We start from the raw sequence: 19,007 nt of genomic DNA, 5'->3' as shown, positions 1-19,007 counted from the left end.
AGAATATCTAAATAATAGGCCTTATAAGTCTTAACGTCTGCATGTGTGCTTACACATTCAGTTACATTTTGTCTTCAAAGATTCCTGAGTAAAAACTTGAACGTACAGATGATTTTATTAATACTTAGTTCAGTCCTACCCCCAGAACATCTCCAGCTGTAGCCTTGAGTGTTTCTAGAGTGGGGTGGGGTGGGGAATAGTTATAAAGGACTATTAATTCTTATAGCATCCCAGAGAGGATGATAAATATAAAATACCTTGCTTATCCTCACACTTTAAAAATACTTAAAAAAATAAAAATTTAGTGTTATTGCTCACCTTATGAATATCAATGAGGTAAAGGGGTAAAATATTAAAAATATTTTAAAAAATTTTTTAAATTTATGTCATCCAGTCCAAAATCTCACGTCTCTCACTCCCTTGAACCCTCCCTTTTTTTTTTTAAATTAACACCATATATACGTTAGATTTTGCATAGTCTTACCAAGGATGATGAAGTTAGACACAAAAATCAATTTGGTAGGGGAAAAAAACCATAGAAGTAGTTTGTCAGAGATGTCTGTTTTCTGAGGCCATTACATTTCCAGAGAGCAAATGGAGGCATTGACCTGTTGTGCTTAATGACCCTTTCTCTGACTTCCTGCTCTCCAAGTAACTTTCTAATCATATTTTGGCATCCTGGGTACATTTGTCTGTAGGGTAAAAATATGTCAAAGAATGAACATGAGAATCTTCTTGATAGTTATATTTTTTATTGTAATTTAATAAATCTGACAATCTAGTTAAAATGAAGAAAAATAGGAGATACAATATATAAGCCTGAAAGTGCTTCTGTGATATTTAGGAGATCTACTCTGTCCCTTATCTAGGGATATTAAGCCTTAAGATGCAGAAAGCTAGCAAACTATGGCTTCATGCCCAGTAAGCTCCCTCTGAAACACCTGTTTTTCCCCCAGTTGCCATTATTAGTTCATGATTTTTGAACCTTTATTCTGCTCTTCTAGTGAACGTGGTTAAGAACATGGTAAACTTAGCTATTACAAAGGGATTGCATGCCGTTTGTTTTAGATCAGTACCTCCACACACTTGAACAAATACCATGTTGCCATTAGCAATGGTGTCACTGAGGCTGAGACTTTTATCGGGGTGAAGAGATACATCCTGGTTTCAACCCCTCACCATTCTCCATGATTCTGATCTCTGAGAAAGGGGATAATTTAACCCCAATTTTGAAAATTGCTTTTTCTGTATCTAGGTTCTATCTACATCCAAATTTAGATAACTTGGATTTCAACCACCTGGAAATCACATATTTAACAGCCTGTGATTTTTATGAACTTCATTTCTCACTTTACTGTATTCACTTTTGCCTACCGTTTCACTGCTTCTCCTAAGCCAGTTCTGTGGAAAGAAAAGTTTATTCAGGGGTTTTAAAGTACACCTATGGCTTTCTAAAGAGTGGAAAAATAAAGTTTCTACACCCCATGCCAACCTTCTCCATTATGTCTACACAACTTTGTCATAACCTTGGAATATCCTTATATTCAGGTGTGGAGGATACACAGATGTGAAATAGCCAAGAGCAGATAAATTTCTCCGTGTAGAGCAAGGACTTGTCAGCAGATTTTTTCAGGCCCTCTTGACTATACTTATACTTTCTGTGCTTAAAGGAGAAGTGAGTAAACTAGGGGACACAATTTCAGATTATTGTCTGGCAAAAAATATAACTTGTTATGCCTTGAAGAGGGGGCGAGGAAGCATTTTTATGTTTTATTTAAAGAGTCAAGCCATAGTAATTTACAACTCTTGACTATAGTCAGCTCACTAAAGCTTGCTTTCCCCTTCTGTTTTCCTGGGACTCCCTGTTTCTGCTATTAAGATTAGCTCCTATCCAAACATCATTCTCTGTGGCTATTGATCTTTTTTCAGTCAAGAAGAATGTATTTTGGTCATCAGTGATATTGCCTTTGCCCATCAAGCAGTTATTGGTAGAGAGTAAATACCTAAATTCATCACTCCTAAATTCTAGACTCTCAGACTTGTCACTTCACCTCCATGCCAAATTTCTTCTCCACTTGAACTTTTACTCAAAGATAACATAAGCATTGCCCACCCACCAGTATTAACCACAGGAATGCTTTCCATCAGGAATTAAATGTTGTGTTATTGACTTGGTAGGCAAGTTAAGCTGTGTCTAACCTGTGATGTAGATAAATATTGAGTAAATCATTAAAGATGGGGTTATGAAACAACAATCATTCTTAAACTGTAGCTTTTAAAGGGTTTATGAATATTATCTTATCCTTTTACCACACCCTTAACAATTAGGCATGGAACTGAAGATAGGAAGACGCACACCATTTCTCACCAAGGAGATAAACTGAAAACTAATTCAAGTATTGGAAATCCAGTTTTTTCTTTTCCTTTATGAGAAGTGGGAATACTTCCTCCCATTAACCAATCCCTAGGATCTTACTATGCTTTAGTGGTGGTTTTCAGGTATTTCTGATTAACGAATAATTCACTTGACTATTACAGAGTCCTCTTGGTGAGCAGAGGCAGCATGAACCAGCATGAGCTCAAGTCATTTCAACATCTGTTATGAATTACTGTTCTTATAAAGACCTTATGTAGTCAGATGTGAAGGACATCGTATGATACAGACTATAATCTGCACCAAACTAAAACAGTGCTTCCTGGACCATAGGCCAAGTTGAGGAAATGGTTTGCAGGACAGAAAATCGCCTCTCTCTGGTTTCCCTACTAGCTGCCCAACAATATTCTAAGTTAATGCAAGTGCTATATTTAGGGTTTGTTACAAATCTAAGGTCTCAGAAAAGTTGAATAACTAGAAGCAAAAGTAAAGACAAGCTGTTTAAAACAGGAAAAACTGGCTAACACCTACTTTTTAACATAAAAAATAGTAATAGCATTAAATATCAGGAAGTTGAGATTCATTTTTAAAATATTCAAATGATAAAGTGAAATTCATCTAAACTTAGGTGCTATTGGCCAGGTGCCGTGGCTCACACCTGTAATCCCAGCACTTTGGGAAGCCGAGGCTGGTGGATCACCTGAAGTCAGGAGCTTAAGACCAGCCTGGCCAACATGGTAAAACCCCATCGCTAGTAAAAATACAAAAATTAGCTGGGTGTGTTGGCACATGCCTGTAATCCCAGCTACTTTGGGGGATGAGGCCCAAGAATTGCTTGAACCCGGGAGGCGATGGTTGCCGTGAGCCAAGATTGCGCCACTGCACTCCAGCCTGGGCGACAGAGGGAGACTGTATCTCAAAATAAAATAATAAAATAAATACTTACGTGCTGTTAAGAAAAATTCCAGAAGAAAGAGTAGGAAGCTGGATAACCTTGAGGCACAGCCAAAACTGATTTTATTGCTATATTGTAAAGTTAGCTGTTATAACAGGGCCTTTTAATGACACCTGGACAAAGATTAGTATTAATGTGAAGGCCCCTCAGATCGAAGGGAAGCTGTTGGTGGGCTCATCGTGCCTATGTGTCTAGTTGCCTACCAGACATCTCGGATTCAGAATCATGTAAATATCTTAATACATATAGTACAGAGCTCTTCAGAAACATACACACCCTAATAACCACCAGCCACCACCTTTGTTACTTTTATTCCTATCTCAGTAAATGATGCTGCCCAGGAAGAAAACTCAGGAAGCATCCTAGATGTCCCTTTTCCCTCTCCTCTTTTTTTGCTAAGATAAAACAGGAAAACATGAAACATGGTCCCTGCACTCAAGTAGCTTACATCTGCTTGGGAAGCTAAGACAAAAACAAGACAAAGTCAATACAAGATAAAAATTATAGGATAAATATACAAGACCCTGGCCAGGCATGGTGGTGCACACCTGTAATCCCAGCACTTTGGGAGGCCGAGGCGGGTGGATCACCTGAGGTCAGGAGTTGGAGACCAGCATGACCAACATGGCAAAACCCTGTCTCTACTAAAAATACAAAAGTTAGCCGGACATGGTGGTGGGCGCCTGTAATCCCAGCTATTTGGGAGGCTGAGCCAGGAGAGTTGCTTGAACCCGGGAGGTGGAGGTTGCAGTGAGCCAAGATCACGCCATTGCACTCCAGCCTAGGCAACAACAGCGAAACACACAAGGCCCCATGTAATTGAGTTTTACCGAGCACAGTGGCTTAGGATTTTCATGAAAGAATGCAATCAAACCAAGTGGGGTGGTTTTGAGCTGGCCAGTGACAGGCTGACAAGAATACCCTGGTACCTGCTCTTACACATTGTCCCTGATCCTTTTTATGAGGAACACATACAAATGGTCTTTTTTGTTGATGCCATTTTCTCTGGAGGTTGCCATTTGCAGTTCTGTGGAAAGAAAAGTTTATTTTCTTTTCATTCTCCTGAGCTTCCACAAACTACTGCTCTAAGTATCTCTTAAGGTTGGTGTAGCCTGTGTCAGTCTCTCTGATGCTACTGTTTTTTAGTATCCACATGCTGTATTACATTGTTCCGGGTTAGAGTTCAGTGGATCCTGAACATGTTTCTTTAGCATGCCTTAGTGGTGGTATGGAAGACACCACCGCCTCTTGCCATGAGGTTGTGAAATACATTCCTACCTACCTGTGGCTGTCTAATAGGAACTAGCTTGAGCCATATGGCCACGGTTGTTGCTTCAGGGCTGGCTGCATGGCCCTTTGGAAGACCTTACATTAGTTAAGGGTAATGAAGATATTGGGGTGCCATTAAGTTATTGAAACATGGGACAGCAGCAGATTAGAGTCTCACAATCATAAAGGAAGTTAGTACCTGTGAACTAAATTATTACTCATTTATTCTGTGTGAGCATCACTTTAGAGGAAAGTGCTTCTTCAGCTTTCTTCATAACACTCTGTCTTCTTAACTGCATGCATACCTCGATGTCATTCAACCCCAGTCATCTCATTAATTCCAAGCACTAAAGCTTGCTTCCAGAACCCAGCTATAGATATGAAGTGGTACCTAGAAAATTTTTGCGAAGAGTTAGATAATGATTGTGCTTCTTGAATTAGGAAGAACCGTTTCTCTCTTCAGTTTTTCTACAATTAGATGCCATAATATTTCTTCACCCTCTTCACAGACCTTTGTCAACCTTTTCTGTGTATTGCTAAAACGCACTTGGAGTATGTTCTTTGATGCATTGAAAAGGCATCCCACTTATTTATAGTCACCTACCTTGGAAACATCAGTAACATATCCAAGAACCAGAAACTAAGGAATAAAGGCTTTTGAGCAGCAGAAGTTGTGGTTAGAAAATTCATGTACTTACCCCTAAAACTATTCCCCAAGCTTTCATTCAGAGCCTATTTATTTTTACTTAAAGTACCATTTTGGCACTTGGGATATGGCTTCTCAGCTAGTAAGTAAAATTCTCTACTAAAGGTAGAAGTAGGACTGCTAAGATCAGCCACTGTTTGGAAGCCAGTAAGAAAGAAGATTTAATACAATACAGGCCACCACTGTAGCTTTTTAGGAAGTCAGACTTAGTTAATTGAGTTTCCCCTCAAACTATTAATCTAATTCAGTCTAGTATAATAAAAATAATAGCCAAACTTCAGTAATAGTCCATATGGTAACGATCCCAAGTATCAGGAAGAATAAATTATGTTCCAAGATAATATAATTTTTTAAGACTTCCATCAGAAAAAATTTGAATCTTTAAATATTTGCTTTAAAATGTTTGGTACTTGAAGGTTAAACTTTATCCAGAAAATATACCCCTTTTAGGTTATAAGAAAGCATTAATGCATGTTCTTGATCTCCAAGTTTGTTTGTTTTTTTGATGTGGGGTCTCACTCTGTCACCCAGGCTGTAGTGCAGTGACATGATCATAGCTCCCTGCAGCCTCGACCTCCTTGGCTCAAGCGATCCTCCTACCTTAAGTCTCCCAGGTAGCTGGGACTGCAGGCTCATGTTAGCAAGCACAGCTAGCCCAGTGATTTTTTACTGAAGCACTTTTAATTTGATTCACTGGAAGTAGTGGTAGCTGATATTTGTATAAACTTTGTAGGTTTTGCCTTGGAGAATTTTCAAGTGGTAGATGGGGCAGGTACTCTACTAAGACCCAAAGTGGTTAAGTGTTTTGGACAAGGTCACATAACTAGTAAGCAGCAGGACTACTTACTGGTTCTCCACCTCCTCACTCGTACTGTAGCCTGTAACACATATTATGCTGTTGCTTTCATCTGATAGACATAGTGACAAAGTTCCTCCTAAAGGGGTCTGGGGTCCTTCAGCAGGGGCCTCCTCCTGCCTGTTCCATGAGCAGAAAAGTCTGCAGCTGCATGAGGATTCTGTTGAGCTCCTTTATACATCTCATTGAGTCGGAAAGTTGGAAATGTCCTAACAGTCACTCATCCAAGGGTGTCACTGATGTCTTGCCTGTTCCAAAGGAAGAAGATAATATTTGCCATTCTTGAAAAGCAGGAGGAGCTTATTCCATATGTTGCCTTTTTAAAACTTTTACTAAGTCCACTTTACAGATAGAAAAGTACTCAATAGGTTTTTTCTAGCTGCTTTCGTCTTTTCTTTCCTTTGATACATTTTGTCCCCATTGCCAGTATGTACTTCAGAGTTCGCCATACTTGTGTACCTTTTGTAATACTTCTATAATAATCTTTTTTCCTAGAGTATTCACAATTCAGTTATCATTGGAAAGTTTGAGGTAGGCATTTTCTAAGACATTTCTAGTCTTTCAAATCCATGGTCTAATATAGGCCCTTTCAGAAACCCATGGCACTACTGACTAAAACTGCTTTCTTGCTAGTTGTGAAAACAAAAACACAGTGTAACCTTTTCTCTGGTAAAGCAGTTTAGGTTAAGCAACAGATTTGACTAATTTCTTGGTTTTGTATTTAGATATGTTCAGCAACCTTTTCACCACTTGATCTTAACGTAAGTCCTGAACAGAAACTGAAATTGTCTGAGCACGTGCCCTTTTGTGCTTTGCGCTTTATGTTTCATGTATGTTATCTAATATCTCACGACAATCCTTTGAGATACTGACATTCAGTCCCAACTTACAGATGAGGAAACCAAGGTTCAGAGAGATGAAGTAACTTGCCTAAGATCCTGTAGATAGTAAATGTCAGAGCCAAAGGTGGAATCTCGGATCTCCATATTCCACAGCCTGTGCTCTTTTCCACTGTGACCCCACTGCTCAGAAGCCAGTGGAGAGTGGGAAGGTAGGAGGTGATGTGGGTTGTCTAGGGTCAGCCTTCCTGTAAAGGTGCCTCATGACTGAGACAGAAAAATCAAAGACTGAAGAAAAGAATTTGCCAGGAGATATTATCAAACATCTGTTCACACATTTAAGCTGCCTCTGTGCGCTGCCGTATTTCATGGCAAGTCACATAATAGTCTCCTGAGGAATTATAATCCATACAGAAAGAGAGGGAGTTTAAGAAATTATATAAAACTCCAGTAAATTGGAGCACACCAACTGCATGGGTTCAGTACAACCCAGACATCCGGAAGCACAAAGCAGCTAGTGAAGGGCCTGGCTGTCTAAGCAGGTATTGCCTGTGGCATGTCTTGAGTCTAGCATCACCCTTTCACACAGTCCCCACTGTCTGCGCTAAGCTCTAAGGATTTGTCCTGGGTGACTTACTTAAATGGTGGAAAGGGGTTTTTAACATAGAATGATTTCTTGTGGATGATTGTAAAAGGTGTATTGAAGATCTCGGAGAATGTAGAAGTGGGCCTTGAGTAAAGATACAATACTACTACCTTGCAGTGACAGGCCTGTACAGTTTAGTGTGGCTTCATAGCTATCTCCTCACTTAAGAGACTGCGAATTGGGACGTGCTTGTCCTCTCACCATTTAAAGTATGTGAAGTTATTGATTTCTATTCGTTTATACTCCCAGGAAAGGGTAGAAGATTCCTGCATTAGCTTGACGAATTGGTCATGCTGAGAAACTATCTTAAAACTGTAAGTTCTCAGCCGAGTGCAGTGGCTCACTGCTGTAATCCTAGCACTTTGGGAGGTCGAGGCAGGCGAATTGCCTGAGCTCAGGAGTTCGAGACCAGCCTGGGCAACATGGTGAAACCCTGTCTCTACTAAAATACAAAAAAATTAGCCAGGCGTGGCGATGTGCACCTGTAGTCCCAGCTACTTGGGAGGCTAAGGTAGGAGAATTGCTTGAACCCAGGAGGCAGAGGTTGCAGTGAGCCAAGCTCGCACCACTGCATTCCAGCCTGGGCGACAGAGCGAGAGTCTCTCCATAAAAAAATTAAAAAACAAACAAACAAAAAAACTGTTAAGTTCTGTAAGTACTTCTAAACCAAGATTTGTACTGTAGTGCACCTCAATTCTTGTCAGTGTTGTGGACTTATAAACCAATAATTATTTAACAGGAATACCCAGACCTAAAATAAAGTATATGTTGACCAACTAGAGTTAATAGTGTGGTCAAAATTTTAGTTTTTTGAAAAAAATGTATTGCGGTATTTCTTCTCTTTAAGATAAAAATGATTTTTGAATGATTACTTTTAACGTATGAAGAATATTGTCACTAAAATTTGAGGCTATAACAGGCTGACCTTATAATTAGGTAAATAATTCATATTTATTGAATCAAAAGTATATGAGCAGATTTAGAAGCAGTTTTGGCCAAAGTACCCATCCTCTTTATAATATAGATAGCCAGGCAAGGTGGCTCACACCTGTAATCTCAGCACTTTGGGAGGCTGAGGCAGGAGGATCTCTTTAGGCCAGGAATTCGAGATCAGCCTGTCCAATATAGCGAGACCCTGTATCTACAAAAAATAAAATAAATAAATAATAAAATGAATAACATCGGGTGAAGTTTATAATGTAAAAATGGTTCTTTGGTAAATGACCATACTAATTCCTTCTTTCTCTTTCTTTGTCTAGTGAGAACTCAACAGAGGCAAAAGCAGTAGATTCTAACAATCAGTCGAAGTCCCCACTGGAGAAATTTATGGTCAAACTGTGTACTCATCATCAAAAGCAATTCATTCGTGTTCTGAACGACCTGTACACTGAATCTCAACCAGGCACTGAGGACCTGCAGCGTTCTGATTCTGGAGCAATGGATGTATCCACTTGCAATGCTGGCTGTGCCCAGCTCAGCACCAAACATAAGGAAAAAGATGCTCTGTGTCTCAATATGAAGTCTTCTGCTTCTGTAGATTTGTTCGTAGACTCGTCAGACTCTCACAGCCCTTTACACTTGACGGAACAGACCCCGAAGGAGCCTATTCCTGAGATAAACCCTGTAGATGGAAGAGAGAATGCCTTGACTGTTGTCCAGAAAGATTCCTCTGAACTTCCAACCACTAAACTGAATTCTATTAATAGCAGTTCAGTGGATAGTTTCACTCCGGGATACCTCACTGCATCTAATTGTTCCTCAGTGAACTTCCACCACATCCCTAAAAGCTTGGAGGGGCAAACCACTGGACAAGAGCAAGACACAAATGTGAACATATGTGAGGATGGTAAAGACCATATGCAGAGTTCAGCTTTAGTAGAAAGTCTAATTACAGTAAAAATGGCAGCTGAGAATAGTGAGGAGGGCAATACCTGTATTATTCCTCAAAGAAATTCATTCAAAGCTTTATCAGAAGAGGCTTGGAACTCAGGGTTTATGGGGAACTCATCTAGAACTGCTGACAAAGAGAATACTTTACAGTGTCCAAAAACACCTTTGCGCCAGGATTTAGAGGCAAATGAACAAGATGCAAGGCCAAAGCAAGAGAACCATCTTCACTCTCTGGGAAGAAATAAGGTGGGTTACCATTTACATCCCAGTGATAAGGGCCAGTTTGATCATTCCAAAGATGGTTGGTTAGGCCCCGGCCCTATGCCAGCTGTACACAAAGCGGCAAATGGACACTCAAGAAGCAAGATGATATCAACCTCCATTAAGACAGCTCGGAAAAGTAAAAGGGCATCAGGGCTGAGGATAAATGATTATGATAACCAGTGTGATGTTGTTTATATCAGTCAACCAATAACAGAATGCCACTTTGAGAATCAAAAATCAATATTATCTTCTCGGAAAACAGCCAGAAAGAGTACTCGAGGATACTTTTTCAATGGTGACTGTTGTGAGCTGCCAACTGTTCGTACACTGGCCAGAAATTTACACTCCCAGGAAAAAGCAAGCTGCTCAGCATTGGCATCAGAGGCAGTTTTCACTCCTAAGCAGACCCTTACAATTCCAGCCCCTAGACATACAGTAGATGTGCAGCTTCCCAGAGAAGACAACCCTGAAGAACCTAGCAAGGAAATAACCTGTCACAAGGAAGGAGGTGGAGACGTTTCACCTGGAAAAGAACCTCAAGAGCCTGAGGTTTGCCCCACAAAGATTAAGCCGAATCTGAGCACCTCCCCTAGGTCGGAGGAAACGACAGCCTCCAGCCTGGTGTGGCCTCTCCCTGCTCACCTTCCTGAAGAGCACCTGCCAGAAGGTGGCTCCACAGTCTCAGCTCCCACAGCAAGTGGGATGTCTTCTCCTGAACACGACCAACCACCACTTGCACTGTCGGATACGGAGGAGATGAGTGTACCCCAGGACTGTCACCTGCTTCCCTCCACTGAAAGCTTTTCCGGGGGAGGCAGTGAAGATGTCATTTCTAGGCCTCATTCTCCTCCTGAAACAGTCAGTAGAGAAGAAAGTCCTCAGTGCTCAGAAAATCAGAGTTCCCCAATGGGCTTGGAGCCCCCCATGAGTCTGGGAAAGGCTGAGGACAACCAATGCATCAGTCCTGAGGCTGAGTCTGGAGACACCCAGGAGCTAAATGTCGACCCACTCGGGAAGGAAAGCAGCACTTTTACTGATGAAAACCCCAGTGAAACTGAGGAAAGTGAGGCAGCAGGTGGTACAGGAAAATTAGAGGGAGAGGATGATGGTGTAAAATGCCTGTCAGAAAAAGACACGTGTGATACCAGCATTGATTCACTCGAAGAGAATTTGGAGAAGAAGAAAAAAGGTAAAAAATTCCCTGAGGCCTCTGATAGGTGCCTAAGAAGTCAACTTTCGGATTCTTCCTCTGCTGACAGATGCCTAAGAAGTCAGAGTTCAGATTCTTCCTCAGCTTGTCTTGAAATCAAAGTTCCTAAAAATCCTAGTGCAAAACGTTCAAAAAAAGAAGGGCACCCTGGTGGGACAACACCTAAGAGCCTTCCACCTGACAGTTTCCACACAGAAACTCTGGAGGACACAGAAAAGCCAAGTGTCAGTGAACGCCCCTCCGAGAAAGATGCTGAGCAGGAGGGCGAAGGGGATCATCACCAGGGGATCATCACCAGGCAGACTTTGAAAAACATGCTGGACAAAGAAGTCAAGGAGTTAGGAGAGATTTTCCCCAGCAGGGACCCCATAACCGCAGCTGGACAGCCACTGCCTGGAGAGAGATTGGAAATCTATGTTCAGTCTAAAATGGATGAGAAGAACGCTCATATCCCCTCAGAAAGTATTGCTTGTAAGAGGGACCCAGAACAGGCAAAAGAAGAGCCAGGGCATATTCCCACACAGCATGTGGAGGAAGCTGTGAATGAGGCAGACAACGAAAACACCCAGCAAAAAGATGATGACAGTGATGCCCCATGCAGCTCTCTTGGGTTGTCGAGTAGTGGAAGTGGTGATGCTGCTAGGCCACCAAAATCGGTTCCAAGGCCTAAAAGATTGACCTCTTTAACCTACAACCTAAGACACGCTCATTCTCTGGGCTCCTTGGATGCTTCAAAAGTGACTTCAGAAAAGGAAGCTGCACAAGTAAACCCCATAATGCCAAAGGAAAATGGAGCTTCAGAGAGTGGAGACCCCCTAGATGAGGACGATGTTGACACCATGGTAGATGAACAGCCAAAGTTTATGGAATGGTGTGCTGAGGAGGAGAACCAAGAGCTCATTGCCAACTTCAATGCCCAGTACATGAAAGTTCAGAAGGGCTGGATCCAGTTGGAGAAAGAAGGACAGCCAACACCAAGAGCAAGGAACAAATCAGATAAACTGAAAGAGATTTGGAAAAGCAAGAAAAGGTCACGGAAATGTAGGAGTTCATTGGAGGGTCAGAAGTTTTCTCCTGTTCAGATGCTCTTTATGACAAACTTTAAATTATCTAATGTTTGTAAATGGTTCTTAGAGACAACGGAAACCCGGTCTCTAGTCATTGTGAAGAAGCTCAATACTCGCCTTCCAGGAGACGTTCCCCCTGTCAAGCATCCTCTTCAGAAATATGCTCCTTCCAGCCTATATCCCAGTTCACTACAGGCTGAGCGCTTGAAAAAGCACTTGAAGAAATTTCCTGGAGCTACCCCTGCTAAGAATAATTGGAAAATGCAGAAGCTCTGGGCTAAATTTCGAGAGAATCCTGATCAAGTGGAGCCAGAAGATGGCAGTGATGTCAGCCCCAGCCCTAATTCTGAAGACAGCATAGAGGAAATCAAGGAAGATAGAAACAGCCATCCTCCAGTAAACCTGCCCACTCCAGCCAGTACCCGGATTCTTAGAAAATATTCCAATATTCGAGGAAAGCTCAGAGCCCAGCAACGTTTAATCAAGAATGAGAAAATGGAATGCCCAGATGCTCTGGCTGTGGAAAGTAAGCCAAGTCGTAAGAGCGTATGCATCAACCCTCTGATGTCCCCCAGGCTTGCCCTGCAAGTGGATGCAGATGGGTTTCCTGTTAAGCCCAAGAGTACTGAAGGAATGAAGGGAAGGAAAGGGAAGCAGGTGTCTGAAATCTTGCCTAAAGCAGAAGTTCAGAGTAAACGCAAGAGAACAGAAGGCAGCAGCCCTCCAGATAGTAAGAACAAGGGGCCTGCGGTGAGAGCCAGCAAAGAAAAGCATGCTGATGGAGCCACCAAAACCCCTGCTGCCAAGAGGCCAGCTGCAAGGGACAGAAGCAGCCAACCCCCCAAAAAGATGTCTTTGAAAGAGAATAAAGTGAAGATCCCTAAAAAGTCCGCTGGGAAGAGCTGCCCTCCCTCCAGGAAAGAAAAAGAGAATACACACAAAAGGCCTTCCCAGTCTATTGCCTCGGAAACACTGGCGAAACCTGCAAAACAGAAGGGTGCCGGTGAATCCTCTTCAAGGCCTCAGAAAGCCACGAACAGGAAGCAGAGTAATGGAAAGACTCGGGCCAGACCCTCAACGAAAACCCCAGAGAGCAGTGCAGCTCAGAGAAAGCGAAAGCTGAAGGCAAAGCTGGACTCTTCGCACAGCAAACGGAGGCGGCTGGATGCAAAGTGATTGGAAAGATGGTAGCCAAGAGTAAAACTGTTCTATAGAAGTAACCTTTTATTTTGCATTAACTAAATCTGCTTTTATAAGCTTATCAAGCCTTTCAAATTTACAGTTAATGGAGAACACCGTAATTTGAGATGTCAGAAAATGCATCTCAGATGGAGAAGGGAACTTGCAGAGTCCTTCTCTGAGGCTAAGGGAAGTTATATATTATATTCTGGTTGTTCCTTGGGTTTTAAACTTGGAACCAAGCAGTTTTCGTTTTTAAAAGTACAGTGCCTTATTTATCCTTTTTGTTTTTAAAATTTACAAAAGCTAAAAAGCTGATCTATGTGATTAAAGGCTTGTATTTTATACTTGATGCACAAGCACTTGTACTGTAGCCGAGAAGACCACCATCATGCACATAAAAGGAGCTTTTCAGCAGCCACCCTGCAGCATCTGCCCACGAACAGATGCCCCTCTTTGCAAACCCCAGCAGTGAACTTCCCTCTCTGTCTTGTTTGTTTGTTTAGATGATGTTTGAAAGCTAAACCAAATCATTTTATGGTATGCAGAGGATTTATAATTATAAAAGATTACTATTTCTGTTACCCCCCTTTTTAAAAAGATCATGTTCATTGTTGGTCCCTCCTCTCACCTTTGATGTTTTGTCATTTGAGAGCATGTATTCTAAATTATGTGCCCATGGGACAAGAGATATATCACAAGTGTTAATTTTTGTTTACAACCTCTAAAAAATCATTTGCATCCCCAAACTGTATTACTAGTTCTCACCATCTTCTTCATTTCTGGTCTTGCTAGCACTCCTGCAAGGCTTCCATCCTACTTTGGGAGGAAAAAGCCTAGGATGTTTTTTTTCCATCTTGTAGCTGTAATTTGATGATTAGGATGAAAATGACTCTTATTTTCTTTCTTACCCAGAGTACTTTCATATTCAAAGAAAGCCGAACTATTATTTCCAGTAATAGGTTTAAGAATGTGTATGTCCATGTGTGTTTGGGTGCATTTGCATGTGGTTATCAGCCACAAATGTCTCCCAATCCCAATTTTACAGTAAAATTTTTTCTTCCCCATGCAGTGTGCTTGGGTGTCCCTGAGTTGAGTAATTAGCAAAGGACAGGTGGTTTAAAAGTAGCCCAGTGTCTCTGTGAGCATCCCCAATACCACTTTGGTACCAGACTCAGAAAGATCTAAAACAGCACGGAGTTATGTAAAGGTTAGAGCAGCCTTGCAGTTAGAGGAAGCAGCTCCAACATCTGTGAAGAGCCCACACACCCCCTACACCCAGAGCTGATGTTCAGCTGTATGCTCCAATGTGAATGTACTTGTTGAAGTAGATATTCATTCTGATTGATTAACACCATCCTAGTAGTTAAATGCTTGTAGTATCACTCCTGCCATGTCATGTCAGGCTGTATTCCGTGTCTCAGAAGTGAGAGCCACAATATTTTAATGACTTCGTTTGCCTTTCCCAGGTGAAGCCTGAGACGGGCGCATTGGCTTCAACCTAGTGCCTATGACCTTTCTCCATTATTATAGCGCAGCGTGTACTTGACTTTTCCATTGGGCCACTCTACAAAAAAAGGCTTGGTTGCTGAAGCCTCAGTCAGCTTCCTTAACCGGTTCTGTCACCAAAATCGGCTTGTATGGACAGCTGCTGCCCTGTCCTTTTTATTTAAAAATTTTCCATTTAGGTTGTTTCAGATCTCTTTAGATAAGCCCAGATGGACTTTTTTCATGCAAATCATGATAATACAGGCCTTCTACCCATTCTGTTAAAGGTTTGCTCTATATCATGGGAACTTCTGATGATTGGATAAGACTGGAGAAAAGTATTTGATTTGTGAGAAATTTAGAATTGTGTTGAATTTCATAGCTAGAGAAGCTTGCTATCTTATGAAGCCCTGATTTTTTTTCATGTCTTCTCTATCTGATGAGTCTTTTTTTTTTCTTTTTAGTATCTTTGACTTTGGCCATTCAAGAGCTACCTACATTAATAAAACTGCTGAGTGTGTATGTTGGCAACCCTTTCTCAGCATTAAGTTGCACAGAGGCATTAATGTGTTTTGAATAGGTTCATTTAATCTTAAAAAATGGTTTTAAGGTTTTAAGAATATCTTTTCATATAGTTGTCACTGGATATTGTGTTTGTGGTGACTTAAACAGCTGATGTTTGCCAATGTCAGGCATGCTGATTCCTGTACAGAAGAGGTGCCCCCTTGGCTGCATACAGACTACCTTGTAAGGTGCTTGGATTAGGTTAGGGAGAGGTGTAAGGTAGTAAGTGGGTGGAACTTTTCCAGTTCCAAGTTTGTAATTCATTCCATTCCTTTTCTAAGTTCTTTTTCATTTTTAAAAGCTCACTTAAAAATAATAGCCTTCTTTCCCATTCTAGGCTGTGTGTGAGAAAAGGTGTTAATGTGTATGTCTGTATTTTATATACCTAACAATGCAATGGATCATCTTTAAAATCAACTTATACTTTATAATAAGGACATTTAAATAGACCAAGAGTCTACATAATTATGACACTTAAAAGCTTAGAATTTTTTATATCTGTTGAATCTCATTTTTGCTGATTCAGTTAATTTTGTTAATAGAAGAAAGAAAACAGCAAAACTTGAGGGCCAATCCTGCAAGGCCCTTTGTTGCCTACAGCAGGTACTGGCAAAGCAGTTTCCCAGACACCACCTCCAAGCTCAGGTGTGGTATTGACTCAAGTCTGTTATTGTTTTCCCTACCTTGCAAAAACCTTCTTCCCAGAGCCATCTTCAAGAATGGCTTGCCACCAGATGCAAAAGCAGTCCATCCCACATTCCGATTCCAAATCAGAAAGGAATTCTCCTGGGTGTACACTCGGTGAAATGACTGTCCCAGTCTTGGGGCTGAAGTTGATGACCAAAGGACACTGGTATTCTCTGAGTTTCTGGAGAAGCTGGAAGATGCCTGGGAAGCAATCACTGAAGCTCTGCCATAGCTCCCCTAGAGGAGGGCCCTCTTCAGGACACCCATCTTCTATCCCACGAGACTCCCTGCTATAGATGGACATGCAGGAGACCACTCCCTCACTTGGGGTCCTGAGCCTCACCCCTAGCACTTCCTCAGACAGGTAACAATCTTGCAGCACAGCAGGAAGATTGCCAACCCTTGTTCTGCTCCTGAGGCTTCCTTCATAGGAATGCTATTAGTGTCTGTAAGTCACCAGTTGCTAGCCCCTTGGATTCCTTGTTAAAGACTTCTGTGCAGCCTTATCTAAAACGATAATCTTAAGCTGTGAGTCTCCTGCTGTATTGTTCCTAAAATCGTATGGATAGAAGAGGTGCCCTTAGTCATCCCTTTACATATGTGGTGCTTTCTAATGGGATCTCTATGCATCACATACTATGCAGGCGAATTTCTCACTGTTCAGATAGGTCATCAGTAAAAGGCATCACTTCAAGATAATTACTTTGAATTGAGGTTTGGCCTCTTTTCCTGCTTTGTAATGGGTTCGGTCGTGAGGGTGGGAGCTGTCATTCACATTTGTGGGCAGCATTCCTGTTGATTAGTGGACCTAAGAGCCAAGTAGGAAAATATAGCATGCTATGTGATACAAGCTGGAGATGCTGTAGTGTTACTGTCAGCAAGTTCTGTGCAGGCTGCCTTTCGGATTCCAGATGATCTGTCAAGGGTCTGCCAACTGTGGGCTGGTCGCTTGTTTGTGTAAATAAAATGTGTTTGGAATATAGCCACACCCATTTTCTTAAGTACTGTCTGCGGCTGCTTTCGCAGAGTTGAGTAGCTGCGGCACAGACCCGTGTGACCCTTACAGCCTAAGATACTATCTGGACCTTCAGAAAACATCTGCTGATCCCTGCTTGAGAAAGTCATCCTTTTCAGGAACAAATATTCTTGATTTTCCTTCTCTCTTCTGCCCTTTTCTCTCTGTTCTTCATTTCCCATTTTCCTTGTCTCAATTTTGTTTTCAAAGGAGACATGTTATATTGATATGCACTACTATCCCCTTAAACTTGAGCAACCTTAGCATTCCATCTTCTTTAAAAAACCCATCACAGTAGCCAAAATGAGGCCACCTTACCCTATCGAGCTGGAACCCATAAGCAAATAGGGATTCAGAGTTCTAAAATTATGTGGCCTGGGCCTCTCATTTCACTCACACAGAACTGACTCTGGCTTTATTTCTTGTTTATTAAAGTAAGCCAAGATTTTGTTGCTGGTAAAATTAGTTGAGACTACTTTAGTTGGACTTTTAGTCCTCTGAATGTCACATTTAGATATGGAAAATGTTTTTTCACAAAGTAGAAACAAAGTCTGATCACAAACCCAAAGCATTGTTTATTCTTATATAATATTTTGGCACTGATACCTTTTCAGCCACATACTTTCAAAATAATTTTATTAAAGGTAAGCCAACAAATAAAACATAGAGGCTTTTGAAGTGCTTTAATAATGATTTTAAAAATTGGAGTTATAACCAGAGTATGACTGAAAAGCTATTATAGTCTTCCTCCTTTTCCAAAAACTCAAGGATAAGGATATATATATATTTTTTTTTTTTTTAATAGAGACGAGGTTACGCTATGTTGCCGAGGCTGATCTCAAACTCCTGGCCTCAAGCAGTGCTCCCACCTCAGCCTCCCAAAGTGCTGGGATTACAAGTGAGCCACCGCACCAACACAAGTATGAGTTTCTATGCTGTTTTTTTTCTTTTAATGTGATTCAATGTCCTGTCAGTGAAAAATTTTTGTCAGTGGCCCCAAATCGCTGATCTTTTTAGTTGTTTTGAAACAATTATCATTTTGAATTCGTAGTATTACTTTGATGTCTTATTATGACTTGATATCCACTGAAATACTGGAATTTTTTTTAAGTATAAAATCAATTTGTGTAAGGCAGTCTTCATATCCTAGCAGTAAGTGCTGTTCCCCATGTTTGCTCTCAAATCCTTTTCAGGGGAAAAATAAAAAGATTATTGTATTTAAAACAAGCAGAATTGTGGGAGGGCCTCCCCCACCCCCCTCAACCACCCCCCTCAACCACCAGACAGGGTCTCACTGTCGCCCCAGGCTGGAGTGCAATGGGCATATGGTCCTATCTATTAGGATATGTAGTTTAAAAGTGCAGTTTTTTAAAAGTACAGTCGTCTTCATTTTTATGACGCCCACTGCAGGCTCAAAGAGATTTTCACACCTCAGCCTCCTGAGTAGCTGGGACTACAGGTGCATGCCACCACACCCAGTTAATTTTTTTTTTTTTTTTTTTTTTTTTTTTTTCAGTTTTAGCAGAAATGAGGTCTCGCTGTGTTGCCCAGACTGGGAAGTCTTTTGAGGCAGCCTTCAATATAATTCATCCTTTGAAACATCAGAACAGAATCCTGTATTCTACAATGGATGGATTGGAAGACTTGAGGGTTCATTCTCTTTCCTTTATAGATAATTAGACTCAGGCAGAAACTCAGAGCTCTCAGGGCTTTGCTCTGCTGTGCTGTGTCATGCCGTCCTGGGGCCCGGGGAACCACCCTGAGCACTTCATGGAGTGTGTCCTTGCTCAGGCTTTTGCCTTGGGATTGAACAGAAGCTGCTCAGTTCCTTCCACTTACCTCCTCTCTGTCTGATCTTCCTTTTCCCAGAGCCTCAGTGCTTGATGCTCAGTGCTCAGGAGATGTCCTTTGCTCCATCCTTCAGAGGGGCAGTTGTGTGGTTATGCTGCCGGGTGAGCACAGACACACATACTTTCTCCCCTAGCTGGGACCATCCCA

At 41.5% G+C, this 19,007-nt stretch overlaps 1 protein-coding gene across 7 annotated transcripts in view; it reads left to right on the top strand.

The window, feature by feature from the left end:
• LCOR (ligand dependent nuclear receptor corepressor) overlaps nucleotides 1-15,267 on the top strand; it is a 154,629-nt gene extending 139,362 nt beyond the window's left edge. For all 7 annotated transcript variants that reach the window (XM_030809007.1, XM_030809012.1, XM_030809016.1 and 4 more), the window contains one exon: nucleotides 8,905-15,267. In XM_030809007.1, coding sequence (XP_030664867.1) covers nucleotides 8,905-13,252 — 4,348 coding nt within the window. In that variant the 3' untranslated portion in view covers nucleotides 13,253-15,267. The remainder of the gene's footprint in view (nucleotides 1-8,904) is intronic.
• Nucleotides 15,268-19,007: the final 3,740 nt, after the last annotated feature.

This window comes from Nomascus leucogenys, chromosome 3 (genome assembly GCF_006542625.1).
Source record: "Nomascus leucogenys isolate Asia chromosome 3, Asia_NLE_v1, whole genome shotgun sequence".
Lineage (NCBI taxonomy): Eukaryota > Metazoa > Chordata > Mammalia > Primates > Hylobatidae > Nomascus > Nomascus leucogenys.
Note: the sequence above shows the minus strand (reverse complement) of the source record. Positions and strands in the feature narration are given on the sequence as shown.